This window comes from Mirounga angustirostris, unplaced genomic scaffold (genome assembly GCF_029215605.1).
Source record: "Mirounga angustirostris isolate CCGP_5_RB_7025 unplaced genomic scaffold, mMirAng1.0.hap1 SCAF_10, whole genome shotgun sequence".
NCBI classification, from domain to species: Eukaryota; Metazoa; Chordata; class Mammalia; order Carnivora; family Phocidae; genus Mirounga; species Mirounga angustirostris.
In genome coordinates this window covers 57,733,298-57,751,301 of record NW_026991718.1, presented here as the reverse complement: position 1 = coordinate 57,751,301, position 18,004 = coordinate 57,733,298, and the positions used below count along the sequence as shown (strand labels likewise).

General features: G+C 35.8%; 1 protein-coding gene across 26 annotated transcripts in view; it reads right to left on the bottom strand.

The window, feature by feature from the left end:
- Window positions 1-18,004, bottom strand: part of WDPCP (WD repeat containing planar cell polarity effector) — a 482,659-nt gene that overhangs the window by 211,018 nt on the left and 253,637 nt on the right. For 25 of the 26 annotated variants that reach the window (XR_010405669.1, XR_010405668.1, XR_010405666.1 and 22 more), the window contains one exon: window positions 8,200-8,263. Coding sequence is in view for 22 of the 26 variants with exons in the window: in XM_064572441.1 (XP_064428511.1) it covers window positions 8,200-8,263 (64 nt within the window). In the remaining 4 variants the exon portion in view is untranslated. Of the gene's footprint in view, window positions 1-8,199; window positions 8,264-10,011; window positions 16,487-18,004 lie in introns of those variants that run through there. The other variant, XM_064572451.1, reaches the window with a different exon arrangement.

Sequence of the window (18,004 nt, the reverse complement as noted above, 5' to 3'; positions counted from 1 at the left end):
AACCAATTTGTTCATTAGCTGGAAGTGGAAAATCCTCTTCCCTTACCAGTAATATTTTAAAACAGTTGAGCCAATATTGATTATATAAATACTCCTTTTTGCTTGGGTTTTGGTAGGAAATAACCTTGAACTGCAGGAGTCAATGAGAAACTAATGTTTGTTTGTTTTTTTTAAGATTTTATTTATTTATTTGACAGAGAGATCACAAGCAGAGGGAGTAGCAGAGGGAGAGGGAGAACCAGGCTCCCCACTGAGCAGGGAGTGCGACACGGGGCTTGATACCAGGACCTTGAGATCATGACCTGAGCTGAAGGCAGATGCTTAAACATCTGAGCCATCCAGGTGCCCCAGAAACTACTGTTTTTTTTTAAAGGACAGGAAATTGGGGACAGACACTTTAAAAAGTGTTGTACTTATCCAGTTCACATGACACTCTAAGATACAACTCTTCTTCATGTCTCCCAAGATGCAGATGGATTCTCAAAGAGCAGACTCACAGTCCTAGAAGATCTATCAATATCATGTTTGACATATACCACATCTATCTCTAAGAAAACTATCACTAAACATGTGAAAGCATTCTTCCCTGGAGCCATGAATGAGACATAGGGAAATAGGCATTGGTGTTATTTTTCTGTGGTCCTTTCTATATTCACTGTACACTTCCTTTTATTATAGATTAAGAGCTCTTAATCTGGATGAATGATACTCTAAATAAACCAGGGTTCTGTAAATCATTTAAGCTAGATCAGATGTCATTCTGCAATAAACATTCTTACAGATAACTTTTGAATTTTGGTAAATAATAAAAGGAAAAGAATAGTTTTTTGAACTTAGTTATTGGGAGTCATCAAGTCATAAATCACAGCTTTGGGAAACTTCCAGACTTTTAGTTTATATAAGTTGTTTGGTATAAATGGAATTAGTATGAACTTTAGAGTCAAATACATCTGAGTTTGACTCATAATTCTTAGTTTTCCTTATAATCAGTTTTATCAACTATAAATAGGTATAATAATTCTATTGGTTAGGATTATTATGAAAATTAAATAGTTGCTTATATTATTTTATCTTATAAAATAATTTATAAAGTAGTATAATATATTATATATTATATTAACATAATATGTTATATCATTATATAAGGCATTATCTGGTATAATGCCTTTGCAGATGATCCAGAAAAGTTAGCTGCTTTAATTTTGTGAGATGTAATGATTTTGTTGTTGATAATCATAAAGCACTTGGCATGCCCTCAAGAAAGACAGACTATAAATTTAAGCAGGCATAAACACAAATATCTTCTATTATTATCAAAAAGGAAAGCTCTGCATTATTAACCTTATAAGATTAATACAATTCTTCAACTTGAAGGGCTGAAAAGTTTTTTTTTACTTTTTTGAAAATAAGATAAAGTTTAAAAAACTTAGGTTTTTCTTTTTTTGATGCTTTTCCTATAATTGAACAATAAACCCTAGTATATACAACATCTTATAAAATTTCATTTGCTCCGTTTTGGGCATAAAATTGATGATATGTCATGCTTTAAAGTAGAATTTGTGACATTTAAGGCTCTTAGTGATTAATAGTTCAAACATAATAGCACACTGCAGGGGGTTATCCAGAATTGGAAAGCAGCTAGTGCCAATTTTAACACTTCACTCACCTTCTAAAAATATTCTGCAGAACTTCTGATTCCAGTTACCCAGATAAGGATATATCAGCCAATACTCCTGCTGATAGTAACTAGAACAGCTGGATAAAATAATTTTTAAAATTCTGCTTGAAGATATTGGAGAACTACCAAGACAGTGAGCATTTGAAGGACCAAGATTCTAGACAGAAGCAAAGCCCAGAGAGGTAAGCCTGACATTTGGTGCTGCTTTTGCTTTTCAAAGCATTTGCCAATATGTAATTGGCGGCCAAGAGGGTGAGAAACTTAACAGAAAGTAGTGTTTGAAAAGTTGAGAAACTGCAGAGAGCTTTAGGTAGAGTCAATGGGCAAAGACCACAAAGTTATACTTCAGGGTCTGCTAAAGGGCAGGGCTTCCAACTAGATTCCTGAGGGGCTACACTCTTGATGTAAGTATAAAGTAGAAATAAGCCAGTTCTTAGACTGAAACTCATCTTCAAATAAACTCAATCCTAGAATAGATTAAGGTATCATTTAACCCCTACCCTAACTACCTGCCAGAAGCAAAAGTAAATTCTTTCTGGAGGAAAACAGCATCATACACAGCCTCAAATTATCACTACATTTTTAAAATTCTATATACAACATTCAATAAAAAAAGAACAAAGAGATAAGACCAAATGATCCCAAAACAAGAACAAAAAGATCCAATTAGAGGAAAAATGTAACTAATAAGCAAACTGGAGGGAAAAATGGAATAATATAATTAACATAATAAAGGGCAAGGGTGGTTAGATAAAAGGACATAGAATAGGTGGAACAAATAGAAAAGAAAGAGGGTAGGACAAACACAATTGTATTATTTATATTATAATTCAATTAAATAATCTAATTGAAAGACAAAGGTGACAGTTGATTATAAATATACAATTATATACTGCTTACAAGAGATACAACTTAAATATAAGGAGATATGCATACATGATATATGAAGCAAATACAAACCAAAATAAAACTGGTGTAGGTATACTTTGAGATGAAGTAGGTTTTTTTTTTTTAAGATTTTATTTATTTATTTGACAGAGAGAGACACAGCGAGAGAGGGAACACAAGCAGGGGGAGTGGGAGAGGGAGAAGCAGGCTTCCCACTGAGCAGGGAGCCCGATGCGGGGCTCGATCCCAGGACTCTGGGATCATGACCTGAGCCGAAGGCAGATGCTTAACGACTGAGCCACCACCCAGGCGCCCCAAGATGAAGTAGGTTTTAAGGCAAGAAGCATTATTACAAAATAGAAGAATGTTTCATAATGATGAAGGCTCAATATACCAAGAAAATTGGCATGCACCTAATTACACAGTGTTAAAACAAAACAAAAAAGACAAGTCCACAATTATAGTGGAAAATTTTAAAACACAGTCTCAGTGAGGATACAGAAGAACTGAAAAACATGACTAACAAACTTGATTTTATATGGAACACTGCATTTAACAACTGTAAACTGTAGACTGCACATTTTCTTCAATGCACATGGAAATCTTACCATTGACCATATAATGAGCCATAAAGGAATTTCAATAAATTTCAAAGGGTTGATGTAATACAGAACAGGTTAAGGGGTGTGTGTGTGTGTGTCTCCCTAGAAAATGTTTTATTGTTTGAAATTAGGAAATACACTTTAAGAAACCTAGAGCAAAGAAGAATTCCCAACAGTTATGTTAGAAATCGCTTGAGCTGAATGATAATGAAAAATAGACACACAAAATTGTCAGAATGCAATCAAAGCCATGCTTAAATGGAAATTATACCCTTGAATGCATACATTAAGAAACAGAAGCTGAAAAATCCATGACTTAAGCATCTATCACAAGTTAGAGTAAGAACAACACATTTAAACAAACTTGGAAGACTTACACTATTGGATATAAATATTTATAAAGTAATTAAGGCAGTTTGGTATTGGAGCAAGGACAGAGTCTAGTAGTAGACCTACACATATATATGGGCACTTGGTTTATTTTCATTGAATTATAGTTGACATACAGTATTACATTATTTGCAGGTATACAACATAGTGGTTCAATAGATCTATACATTATGCAATGCTTACCATAAGTGTAGTTACCATTTGTCAACACACAACACACAAAGTTATTACAATATTATTGACTATATTCCCTATGCTGTACTTTTCATCTCCCTAACTTATTTTATATGTGCAGGATTGTAGCTCTTAATCCCCTTCACCTACTTTGCCCATCCCCCTACACCCGTCTACTTTGACGATCACCATTTTGTTCTCTATATTTATGAGCCTGTTTGTTTCTTTTTGGTGTTTGTTTGTTCATTTGTTTTTATTTTTAGCTTCCACATATAAGTGAAATCATATTGTATTTGTCTTTCTCTGCCTGATTTATTTCACTTAGCATAATACCCTCTAGGTCCATCCATGTTGTCACAAATGACAAGATTTCATTCTTTTTATGGCTAATATTCCATTGTGCGTGTGTGTGTATATGCATACATCACATTTTCTTTACCCATTCATTTATGGATGGACACTTGGGTTGCTTCCATATCTTGGCTATTGTAAATAATGCTGCAATAAACATAGGGGTGCATATATCTTTTCAAATGAGTGTATTCATTTTCTTTTTTTTTTTTTTAAGATTTTATTTATTTATTTGACAGAGAGAGAGAGAGAGCGAGAGGGAACACAAGCAAGGGGAGTGTGAGAGAGGAAGCAGGCTTCCCGCTGAGCAGGGAGCCCAATGTGGGGCTCGATCCCAGGACCCTGGGATCATGACTTGAGCCAAAGGCAGACGCTTAACGACTGAGCCACCCAGGCACTCCGAGTGTATTCATTTTCTTTGGGTAAATATCCAGTAGCAGAATTATTGGATATGGTATTTCTATTTTTAATTTTTTAAGGAACCTCCATACCATTTTCCATAGTGGCTGCACTAATTTACATTCCTGCCAACATTCTCCACATCCTTGCCACCACTTGTTCTTTTTTTTTTTTTCTTTAATACTTTTAAGTAATTTCTATACCCAACATGGGGCTCAAACTCACAACTCCAAGATCAAGAGTGTTACACTCCACAGACTGAGCCAGTCAGGTGCCCCCACCACTTGTTATTTCTTATCATTTTGATACTAGCCATTCTGACTGGTGTGAGGTGATATCTCATTAGAATTTTGATGTGCATTTCTGTGGGAACCTCATTTATGACAAAGGTGACCCTGTAAAGCAGCAAGCAAAGGACAATTTTGTCAATAAATGTCACAAGCCCACTGCATATACATATGATAGAAATCAATTTTGAGTTATATCCTCTTAAAAATCAACAGAGGTGGATTGTAGGTTTAAATGTTAACATTAAAATAATACAAATTCTGGAAGATAAAAAGAAGTTTTGGGGTACCTGGCTGGCTTAGTCTGTAGAGCATGCAACTCTTGATTGGGGGGTGGTGTGTGTGTGTGTGACTTTGAGCCCCATGCTGGGAGTAGAGATTACTTAAAAATAAAAACTTAAAAAAAAAAAAAAGAATTTTCAAGACCTTGGGGTAGTAAAAGATTTTTAAAACAGGGCACAAAGAGCATTAACTAGCCCCTGGCAACTACCATTTTACTCTATTTCTGTGAGATTAGTTTTTACTTACTTTTTAAGATTCCATATACAACTGATGCCATACAATATTTGTCTTTCTCTACCTGGTTTATTTTCCTTACTGTAATGCCCTCCAGGTTCGTCAATGATATAGCAAATGGCAAGATTTCCTTCATCTGTCAGTAGACACTTAGGTTGTTTTCACATCTTAGCTATTGTGAATAATGCTGCAGTAGACACGGGTAGATACTTCTTCAAGATACTGATTTTTTTTTTCCTCTGGATAATTACCCAGAAGTGGAAATGTTAGATCATATAGTTTTATTTTTAATTTTTTGAGGAACCTCCATATTATTTTCCATAGTGGCTGCACCAGTATATACTCCCACCAACAGTGAACAAGGGTTCCCTTTTTTCCACATCTTTGTCAACCTTTATAATCTCTTTTTTGATAAAAGACATCCTAACAGGTATCAGGTGTTATCAGATTGTGGTTTTGATTTGCATTTCCCAGGTGATTAGTGATGTTGAGTACCTTTTCATGTACCTGTTGGCCATCTGCATGTCCTTTTTGAAAAAAATGTCTTTTTAGGTCCTTTGCTCATTTTTTAATTGAATTATTTGATTTTTTTTGTTATTGATTTATATTTGTTCCTCATATATTTTGGATATTAACGCCTTATCAGATATATGACTTCCAAATATTTTCTCCCATTCGTAGATTGCCTTTTCATTATTTTGACTATTTCATTTGTTGTGCAGAAGCTCTTTCACTTGACATAGTCCTATTTAATTTTGTCTTTTTTTTTTTTTTAATGTGAGGCTTGAATCCATGACCACGAGATCAAGATCTGAGCTGAGATCAAGAGTAAGATCACCCCAAGTCCCACTTATATTTTAGGTTTTGGGGTCTATGCTTTTTTGTTGTCTTATAAAAACAAAACCAAACACACACACACACACATATACACACACACAAACATCGCCAAGACCAATGTCAAGGAGCTTTTTCTTGATGTTTTCTTCCAAAAGTTTTATGGTTTCCAGTCTTACATTTAAGTCTTCAATTCATTTTTAGTTAGTTTTTGTGAGTGATGTAAGGTCTAGGTTCATTCTTTTGCAGGTGGATATCCAATTTTCCTACCACTACTTATTGAAAAGACTATCCTTTCTCCATTGTATGTTCTTGGTCAAAGACTAGTTGACCCTTTATTCTGTTCCATTGATCCATATGCCTGTTTTTATCCCAGTACCACCCATAAAATGGAATACAATGTAAACACTGAAGAAATTATATAGATTTATGTTTACTGATATGGAAAACTGTGTTATATTGTTGAATGAAAAAACTCAAGTTATAAACAAATGTACAGTACACACACACACAAACATACACGCATATTCACACAGAGAGGTATTTTAAAGGATATTCATTTCTAGACTGCAAGATTTCAAGTGGATTTTACTTTTGTTCTCTATACTTTTATGGTAATGTTTCCTTTCTATTATAGTATTATTTATTCTTACAATCAAAATATTTTATTTTCATCTAAGGTCTTGCTGAATCATCTTGATTTTGCTTTAAAAATATCCTCTCCTTTACATTCGTGTAATTCAGGCCCTGTTTCAGGTCTTCATTATTTCTTACATAGCCATGTACAGCAACAATAGTTGCCCTGTCTTAACAGCAGTAACACATGATATCCGTATACTACTTACCAGTTTACAAAGTCTTTCAGTACAGTGTCCCTAGACCCAAAACAACCTTACAAGTAAAGAAATATGAAGAAAATCTACCTTTACTAGAGGGAACAGAGGCAGAGGTGAAAAGGTGGAGATAAAGTCAGTGGGATCAAAAAATCGAAAAAGTGTTATAATTTCTGAACTGTGATGTCAACATGCACAGATATTGTAAATATTAAATAGTAAAACCTTCCATCAATATATGAATATGCCTGTTCAATTTGACAGAACAAAATACAAAATACAGATGATAAATAACAGAAGGTTCATAGTTTTGAAGTAATTAGAAAGATTTTTTTCATGATCAATGAAAGCACAATTTAAATGAATGGTGCAAAGCTAGAATTTAAACAACAAACTCATTCCAAAGACAAGTGACCTAAAGCCATGAACCCATTTTAACAACTAAGCCATCAAAGCTTAATTTAAACTACAAAAATGTCTTCATTGTGCAGAAGATTCAGGTAAAAGAGGCTTCTAGAATTTTTTGGCTTTCAAGAAGTTTTTTGCTTTACTGTTTCTTTAACGACAATGAAGTTTCTGTGGAGCAGAATACGCTAGGAAACCAGAAAAGGAACACCACCTTCATCTGATCTCACTGTGACATTGTGGTAAAAGATCTTACAAGAAAATGATACAAAGCACAAGGAGCTGTAAGAAACTGGCCAATTTTACTGCTGTTAGCTAATAAATGGGAGGATTAAAGTGTATGTGAATTTATAACCCCTTGGATCTACTTTGCACTGTGGTTACTTTAAAAATACAAGTGAGAACATTCATAATTTGTTACTTCACACTAAAAGGTAAGGGACAAACTGAGTACATTCAAAATCTATGGTACATATTTTGCCTTATGCCCTAACTTCTGTAGCTGTACTTCAGAGGATGGATTAAAAAGACATTTAAGCTTATTAGATAGAAAGGTGTCATCCCACCACATCAAGGTACATGAAAAGTTCAAGAATTATAAATTCTTAGAAAACATAAAATATCCTTTGGGCCCTGGCAAGGAAAATGTCAACAAGTCAAAAGAGACTAGATGGCTATTGACCAGTTTCATGAAGGCAAAGCTGCAAGCCAAGATGGAATAATGCTTTCCCACCATGTGTCTAAGGCACAAATGACACTAATCCTTTTTAATGGTCACAAAAGCTGACAACTTACTCAGCCTTAGAACTGAAGGCACAAAATCATCTCTGGGAATGACTCACCATAAACAGGTCACGAGCACCAATGTCAACAGCTAACAGAAATGCCTTTTCAAATCTCTGGTACCTATAAGGAAGAAAACAAATGTTCTATGTTAGGTGTGAACAAAACCATAAAAGGAGAGAGTTTAATGTATTTATGTTATTGTTTTTTATTCTTCTGATGCTAGTTTAATGTATTTATGTTATTGTTTTTTATTCTTCTGATGGGAAAAATATTTTCAAACAGTAGGGAATTTGCCTGTTGGGATTTTCTGTATGTGAAATGTTACTGCATTTAGGGGGAGCTGAGGCAAAGCGTCCATAGAGGCCTTCAATGCAACTTTCAAGGATAAGCAGAACCCAGAGTAGGTGCTGCTGAATATAGGGAAAGGCTGGCTTAGGAAGCAGGTCTCTCATAATTTTTAACTTTACTGTGTTTTGTAAGAGAAAAGTATGAGGATATGGAGAATATAGCAGGATAAAAGTAATTAACAAGTCAAATAATTACACTTTTGTGTTTCTTAGGTAAAAAGTGAGAAGTCAAATGTATTATTACAAAAGTTGTATTTGTGAGTTTTGGAAAAAATACATCCTAGGCTGCCCTCAAATAACAATAATAAATGGTTTCTAAATATTTTAAAGTATTTTTCTAAATATGTGAAGTATTACTTGTCTGCTCTTTTTTCACAATCGTACTATCTTTATGGTGAAAGTTTAACTTTATGCTAAGATACATGAAAACTACAGTTTAAATTAATTACCTTTACAGAAAGTTTAAGATCTTGAGAGCAAAGCAAGTCATGATCATATACTTTTTGCACAGAGGTTTAGAAGGAAAGGTCTTTTTTTTTTTGGTCTGAATGTGAAGATTTGCACAGATATAATTGTGAGTTTTTCTGACTCCAGAAACAAGCAGTTAAGTAACCAAGTTGTTCTCTGTTCTCTATTTCATATTGTGAAATATGGTAGTATAAAATATAAAGATTTCAACCAGAAAATATCAGAAATATGGAATATTAGTTATTACTAACAGATTACATAAATTTCATTAATAAAATAGCTATAATAAGTAAAATACAAGCAAAAAATTAATGACTGTTATCCCCAATCTCCTCCTTTGCCCTTCTTACTAGCCTCCCCAGTATTTGCCTGAATCTCTTTCACCTATGGAAGTTCAGAAGGCAATTGTGTTTATTTTTGTTCCAGGAAGCTTACTGATTCATTATACATTCAGTGGAGGTAGGATGTAATGAGAAAGAGGACAGAGGATTATAGCAAGTTACAGTACTTATTCATATAGTCACTGCTCTTTTGCCACTACACTGAAACTTCTCTGGCAATAGTAATCGTCCATCTTCTAATGATCAAACAAATGATAAGTTCTCCTCTTGTGTCCCTTCTGGCCACATCTGACCCTATAAATTTCCCCTCTTTGAAACCCCCTCTTTCCTTGCATTTGGAGATGCCATTCTTTTGTTTTCCAATTTCTAGCATTTCATCTTCTTAGTCTCTTTTCCTAGTTTGTTTTTCTCTGCCTACTCCATGAAGTTGATGTGGTTTTGTACTCTTTTACTTAACACTCACTACTCTAGTCTCCCGACTAACCTTACCTACTCTCATGGCATTGATAATTGTATCAGTGACTCACGAATCTCTAGGATCCCTATCTTTCCTGAGCTTGAAACTCTTACTTCCAGGTACTTCGAATTTAAAATGTCTAATATGTTCACAGATACATCAAATTGGCAATCATATATAGGATAAATTAAAATTGGAGAGAGTGAAATTAAGAGGGGCAAGATAGGATGTATTCTTCTTTCTAGGTGAGAGGTAATGAATGACACTATGATAAAATGAAAGAACAAGCATTGGCATCTGGCAGCATGGACAACCAGAAATACCAAAGGGAGCTCCCAACTAGACTGCCTATAAAACATACATTAAAGTACATCACAGAATTCTAAAAAAAATAAGAAAATCTCTCCAAGGGTTCCATAGTCTTAATCAAAAAAATAGCAACAAAATGAAATCCCTTCATTAAAACTACTGTAAAGATCCCTGAACAGAGAGCAAATACTGGGGAGCAGGGAGAGGCAGAACTATCTAACGGCCATCACTTCAAGAGACTGAGCCCTGAACAAGTCTCAAGGTAAAGATGCTAAACCCAAGACTTCTGATTAAGCCAAGGGTTAAAATATTCCCAGGATATAGTCTAACTTTGGCATAAAGAATAAAAAAAAAATTCATGTCTGGATTAAAGCATTTTTTTTTAAGTAGGCTCTATGAACCCAAGAACTACATTCCCATGCTCCACCAACTGAGCCAGCCAGGTACCACTGGATTAAAGCATTTTTGATAGAAAGCCCTAGGATTACCATCAATTAAAATAAAACAAATATGAGTTCACCATCAAAAATCACCAAATGCAGGGGCACTTGGATGGCTCAGTTGATTAGGCATCTGACTCTTGATTTCGGCTTAGGTCATGATCTCAGGTCATGAGATGGAGCCCTGAGTTGGGATTCTCTCTCTCTCCCTCTGCCCCTCCCCCTGTTTGTGTGCTTTCTATGAAACAAGTGTATCTTTAAAAAAAATCACCAAATGCACAAGAAAACAAGCTACTATGATGTAAAATAATTTCACAGACTGTTTTTTCTTATGGTATCTTATAATTCATATATGCTTTCTATACTCCCTTTTAAATTTTTTTTATTTAAATTCAATTAACATATACTGTATTATTAGTTTCAGAGGTAGAATTCAGTGATTCATCAGTTACACACAACACCCAGTGCTCCTTACTTCAAGTGTCCTCCTTAATGCCCATCACCCAGTTACTCTATCCTCCCACAGACCTCCCCTCCAGTAACCCTGTTTGTTCTTTATAGGTAAGAGTCTCCTATGGTTTACCTCCCTCTCTGTTTTCCTCTTATTTTATTTTTTCCCTCCCCTCCCCTATGTTCATCTGTTTTGTTTCTTCAATTCCGCATATGAGTGAAATCATATGGTACTTGTCTTTCTCTGACTGACTTATTTCATTTAGCATAATACCCTCTAGGTCCATCCACATCATTGCAAATGGGAAGGTTTCATTCATTTTAATAGTTGAGTAATATTCCATTGTGTGTGTGTGTATGCGTGTGTGTGTATAGATACCAGATGTGTGTATAGATAGATTAGATAGATAGATAGATAGATATACCACCTCTTTTTTTTTTTTAAGATTTTATTTATTTATTTGAGACAGAGAGAATGAGAGGGAGGAGGGTCAGAGGGAGAAGCAGACTCCCTGCCGAGCAGGGAGCCCGATGTGGGACTCGATCCAGGGACTCCAGGATCATGACCTGAGCCGAAGGCAGTCGCTTAACCAACTGAGCCACCCAGGCGCCCCTATACCACCTCTTCTTTATCCATTCATCTGTCGATGGACATCTGGGCTCTTTCCATAGTTTGGCTATTGTGGACATTGTTCCTAGAAACATTGGGGTGCACGTGCCCCTTCGAATCACCATGTTTGTATCCTTTGAATAAATCCCAGTAGTGCAATTGCTGGGTGGTAGGGTAGTCCTATTTTTAACTTTTTGAGGAACCTCCATACTGTTTTCCAGAGTGGTTGTACCAGGCTGCATTCCCACCAGCAGTGTAAGAGGGTTCCCCTTTCTCCGCGGCCTTGCCAACATTGGTTGCTTCCTGAGTTGTTAATTTTAGTCGTTCTGACAGGTATCTCATTGACGTGGCATCTCATTGTGGTTTTGATTTGTACTTCCTTGATGCCGAGTGATGTTGAGCATTTTTTCATGTCTGTTGGCCATGTGTATGTCTTCTTTGGAGAAATGTCCATTCATGTCTTCTTCCCATTTCTTGATCAATTTTTTTTTTGGGTGTTCAGTTTGATAAGTTCTTTATAGATTTTGGATACTAGCCCTTTATCTGATAAGACATTTGCAAATATCTCCTCCCATTTCAAAGGTTGCCTTTTAGTTTTGTTAACTATTTCCTTTGCTGTAGAGAAGCTTTTTATCTTGATGAAGTCCCAATATTTCATTTTTGCTTTTGTTTCTTTTGCACTTTCTTCACTCCTTTTCATTCTTTTTTGTTCTCCTTCACCTGAGTAATTTCAAAAGATTTGTCTTCTACCTCAGAGATTCTTTCTTTGGCTCAATCCTGTCTGATATTGATGCTCTCTACTACATTTTTCATTTCATCCACTGTATTCTTTACCTCCAGAATCTTTTTTTTTTTTTATGATTTCTATCTTTGTAAAGTTCTCATTTTGTTTGTGCATTGTTTTCCTTATCTTACTGTCTTTCTTTTCTTGAAGCTCATTGAGCTTCCTTTAAAAAACTATTTTTAATTCTTTATTGGGTAAATCACAGACCTCCATTTCTTTGGGGATATTTACTAAAAAATTATTGTGTTTCTCTGGTGGTATCACATTCCTTGATTTTTCAAGCTTCATGAAGCCTATGTTGCAATTTTCTCATTTAAAGAAGTAGTCACTTCATCCAGTCTTACCAACTAGTTTAAGGAATGAAAAAGCTTCTATTAGCCCTGTGGGGATTCTGAGTCTTTCTCAGTCCTTTTCTATGGATACACCTGCTCCACACTTCTCTTCCCTCTTGAGGAGGAATTCTTAAGGTTGTATGCCCTCTCTCTATTCTGTAACCCTAGGCCAGATGCTAAGAGCCTCCTGTTTGCTTGCCTTAGGGTAGTCCTTAATGCTCAAGTTTGTGTGCTTTCTCTTAAACCTGCAGAGTCAGGCCAGCTTTCTGTGTGTGATTAGTAGCCATTTGCAAAGGCACCTCTTGTCACCCTGGAGGTGTGCACAGGGAACCGGCCATTGGGTGTGGGGGCACACATGGAGCATTGGGGATACCTGATGCCAGTTCTGGGGATCCATAAGCAAGGTCTCCTCATGAGTTTGTGGGCAGGCTTCCTGATAAAAGTCTGTCAATCAGTTAGTAGGATCTGTGTCCCCGTGATGCCCTCTGAGAGTCGTGACTGCTGTTGTTCCAGCTGCTCCCCACCACCTAGTTATGCAACACACCTCAGTATTCTAGATGGGGTGAGAAAGAAGTGAGTCTCTGGCAGCATCCTACATAGCTTGGGAAGTCAGGCAGTTATTCACATGCTCTCACTTTTAGCCATGGGAGAAATCATGTGCTGAGAATTGTGGGATCTTGGCACTGAGCTGTGCCACTTGGGGAAGGGATGACACAGGTAAAATGAAACCACTCCCCTTACCCTACTGAATGCATCCAACCTCAGATTTTTTTTTCCTTTTTGCTCCAGTGGTGTGCTGGAGCTTCTCCACTGGACTCCCAGACTTCCACAAACGTACTCTTATTAATGGATGATTGTCTAAATTGGTGTTGCTTGGGAGTAAGATGGTAGAGAACTCTTATTCTGCCATGTTGATGATGTCACTCTCACTCTAGAAGTTGTATAATTTTACCTTTTACACTGAGGGCTGTCATCCATTTCAGGTATATTTGTGTTGGCATGAAGTAGAGGACAAGACTCATTTTTTTCCCCATTTGGGTGTCCAGTTTATGTGGCCTCATTTTTGGAAAAGACCATCTACTCTACATTGAATTACCTTATCGATTTAGTAAAAAAAAAAAAAAAAAAACAGTTGTAAGTTTTGAAATTGGGAAGCGTGTGTTCTCTTTCTTCTATTTCAAGAATGTTTGGGCTGTTTGGGGCCCTTTGCAATTTCATATAAATTTGTAAACTGGCTTTTTCTATTTCTGGAAAAAAAAAAAGCCATAGGAATTTTGATAGGGGTTGCACTGAATCTGTAGACTGCTTTGGGTAGTGTTGCCATCTTAACAAGAATAAGTTTTCTAATCCATTTAGACAGGATGTCCACATTTAAGTCTTTAATTTCTTTTAGCAATGTTTTTGTTTTCAGTGTATAAGACTTTGCCAGGTGTAGAATTCTTTATTCTTATATATGATTTTTATATGATCCTTATTCATATATATATATGTGTATATATATATCTTTATTCTTTATATATATGTATAAATTCTTTTCAACATATATATTGAAGTATTATTAACATAAGGTGTTCTGTTAGTTTCAGGTTTATAATAAAATGATTCCACAATTCCATATATTACTCAGTGCTCATCACAAGTGTACTTTTTTTAAATAAAGATTTTGTTTATTTGACAGAGAGAGACACAGCGAGAGAGGGAACACAAGCAGGGGGAGTGGGAGAGGGAGAAGCCAGCTTCCCGCCAAGCAGGGAGCCCAACGTGGGCTGGATCCCAGGACCCTGGGATCATGACCTGAGCCGAAGGCAGACTTTTAATGACTGAGCCACCCAGGGGCCCCACAACAAGTGTACTCTTAATCCTCTTTATCTCTTTCATGCTTCCACCAACCACCTGTACTCTGACAACTACCAGTGTGTTCTCTGTATTTTTTGTCTCTTTTTTCTTTGTTCATTTGTCTTATTTCTTAAATTCCTGTATGAGTGAAATCATATAGCATTTGTCTTTCTCTGACTTATTTCACTTAGCATTATACCCTCTAGGTACATCTACATCGTAACAAATGGCAAGATCACATTCTTTTTTATGGCTAAGTAATATTCCATGATATATATAGTATACATATCACATATTCCTTATCCATTCATCAATCAATGTGCACTTGGGTTGCTTCCATATCTTGACTATTATAAATAATACTGCAATAAACATAGGGGAGCATATATCTTTTTGAGTTAGTGTCCTCATTTTCTTTGGGTAAATACCCAGTAGTGGAATTACCTGGATCATATGGTAATTCTATTTTTAATTTTTTGAGGAACCTCTATACTGTTTTCCATAGTAGTGGTACCAGTTTGCATTGCCACGTAGCACACAGGGTTCTTTTTTCTCCATGTTCTCACTAACATTTGTTATTTGTCTTTTTGAGTATAGCCATTCTGACAGGTGTAAGGTGATAACCTCATTGTAGTCTTGATTTGTAATTCCCTGATTAGTGATGCTGAGTATCTTTTCATGTGTCTGTTAGCTATCTGTATTCCCTCTTTGGGAAAATGTCTATTCAAGTCCTCTGCCCATTTTAATCAGATTCTTTGGGGGTTTTTTGGTGTTGAGTTGTAGAAGTTCTTTATATATTTTGGACATTAACCTCTTATCAGATATATCATTTGCAAAAATTTCTCTCATTCACTAGGCTGCCCTTTTGTTCTGTTGATGTTTTCCTTCACTGGGCAAAAGCTTTTTATTTTGGTGTAGTCCCAATAGTTTAACTTTTCTTTTGTTTCCTTTGCCTGGGGAAACATATGTACAATATTATTTCTACAGCCTACCTTGATGAATTTTACTATCTATGTTCCTTCTAGGAATTTTATGAGTTCAGGTCTCACATTTAGGTCTTTATTCCCCTTTGAGTTTATTTTTGTGTATGGTCTAAGAAAGCGGTCCAGTTTCATTCTGCTGCATGTAGCTTTCCAGTTTTCCCACTACCATTTGTTGAAGAGACTGTCTTTTCCCCATTGTATATTCTTGTCTCCTTTGCTGTAGATTAACTGACCATTGAAGTGTAGGTTTATTTCTGGGCTGTCTATTCTGCTCCATGGACCTATGTGCCTATTTTTGTGACAGTACCATACTCTTTTGATTACTACAGCTTTGTAGTATACCTAAAATCTGGGACTGTGATATCTCCAGCTTTGTTCTTCTTTCTCAAATTGCTTTGGCTACTCAGGTTCTTTTGTGGTTCCATACAGATGTAAGGATTATTTCTTCTAGTTCTATGAACAGTGCCATTGGAATTTTGATAAGGATTGCATCAAATATGTAGACTGCTTTGGGTAGTATGAACATTTTAACAATACTGGTTCTTCTACCCCATGAGCATAAGACATCTATTTGTTTGTGTCATCTTTAATTTCTTTCATCAGTGTTTTATAGTTTTCAGAGTACAGGTCTTTCACCTCCTTGATTAAGTTTATTTCTAGGTTATTTTATTCTCTTTAGTGCAAATGTAAATGGGATTGTTTTCTTAATTTCTCTTTCTGCTACTTCATAATTAGTGTACAGAAATGCAACAGATTTTTGTATATTAATTTTGAATCCTGTAACTCATTTATCAGTTCTAGTAGTTGTTTGGTGGTCTTTAGGCTTTTCTATATTTGGTATCATGTTGTCTGCAAATAGTGGAAGTTTTACTTCTTCCTTACCCATTTGGATGCCTTTTATTTCATTTTCTTGTCTGACTGCTGCAGCTAGGACTTCGAGTACTATGTTGAAAAAAGTGGTGAGAGCTGACATCCTTATCTTGTTCCTGATGTTAGAGAAACATATATGAAAAACCCACAGCTAACATCATGAGTTGAGAGCTTTTCTTCTAAGATCAAGTGTAGAATTCTTGGTTTATGGTTTTCTTTGTACATTTTAAACGTCATCCCACCACTTTCTGACCTCCATGTTTTCTAATGAGAAATAAGCTGTTAATCTTACTGAGGAACCTGTCTACAAGATAAGTTGCTTTCTGCTTTCCACTTTCAAGATTCTCTTTTTGGTTTTTGAATTTTGATTATAATATGTTTTGATGTGGATCTCACTGAATTGATTCTATTTGAATTTTATTGTGTTTTCTTGGATATGTAGATTCATGCTGCTAGTCAAAATTTTCTTCTATGACTCCTATAATGCATACACTTGATGGCATCCCACAAGTTGCTCAGGTTGTATTCATTTTCTTATTTTTTTCTTTCTGCTCCTCTAACTTGGTAATTAACAGATTCTTCTGCCTGCTCAAATCTGTTGAGCCAATCTAGTGAATTTTTCATTTCAGCTATTATATTTTACAGCTCAAATTTTTCTATTTGATTCCTTTTTAATAATTTTGGTCTCTTTATTGTATTCTCTGTCTGGTAAGACATCATCCTTCTGGTTCATTGTCTATGGTTTCCTTTAGCTCTTTGAGCTCATTTAAGCTCATAGTTGATATAAAGTCTTTGACTAATAAGCCCAATGCCTGGGATTCCCCTGGGATGCTGCTGACTTTATTTTTTTTCCTGTGAATGGGCCATAGTTGCCTTTCAATATATATTTTTTTGAAATTAGACATTTTGAATATCATAATATGATAACTCTGGAAATCAGATTCTTCCCCTCTCCATGTTTTGTTGTGCTGTTGAGAGCACTCATCCAGTTGTTTACTGACATTCCCAAACTGTTTTTGCAAGGCCTGTATTTTTTGTCATGTGTGATCTCCAACATCTCTGTTTCATTATCTCAGCAATCACCCAGATATTTTAAAAACTCCTGACAGATGACCTGATATATCTTTTTTTAAATCCTGAAGCAACAAACAAACAACTCTCCCAGTCTTTATAGATTGGCTTGGAGTTAGGACACTCCTTCATTGCTTAGCCAAGTTACCTACATACAATTCTGTCTTAGCCTTCCCTGCTTGCTTATGCAGAGCTAAAAGTCTTCCAGAGGTTTATGACTGGGGTTCTCAGGTCTTTCTGAGCAGCATCCAGTTTTAGGCATGTGTGTTGCACCTGTGATTCCCTGGTATATGTGTTAGCCATTCAAGGACCTTATTCCCCCCAAATTTTCTCCTCAGTCTTCTCTTTCCCAGATCTATTGGTCCAACTGCTGCTTTCCCCATTCTCCATCTCTTGCCTGAGACAGCTATGCATATTATATGTCTTTAAATTCTTTTGACATATGTGAATGCTTTGCCAGAGATGCTGTTCCAGCCTGATGGAGGCAAAACAAAACCAAGCCTCTGCACTGGTCCCTCTGGAAACCACAAGACTGGTCAAAATGCAAAATGCATAACCACAGT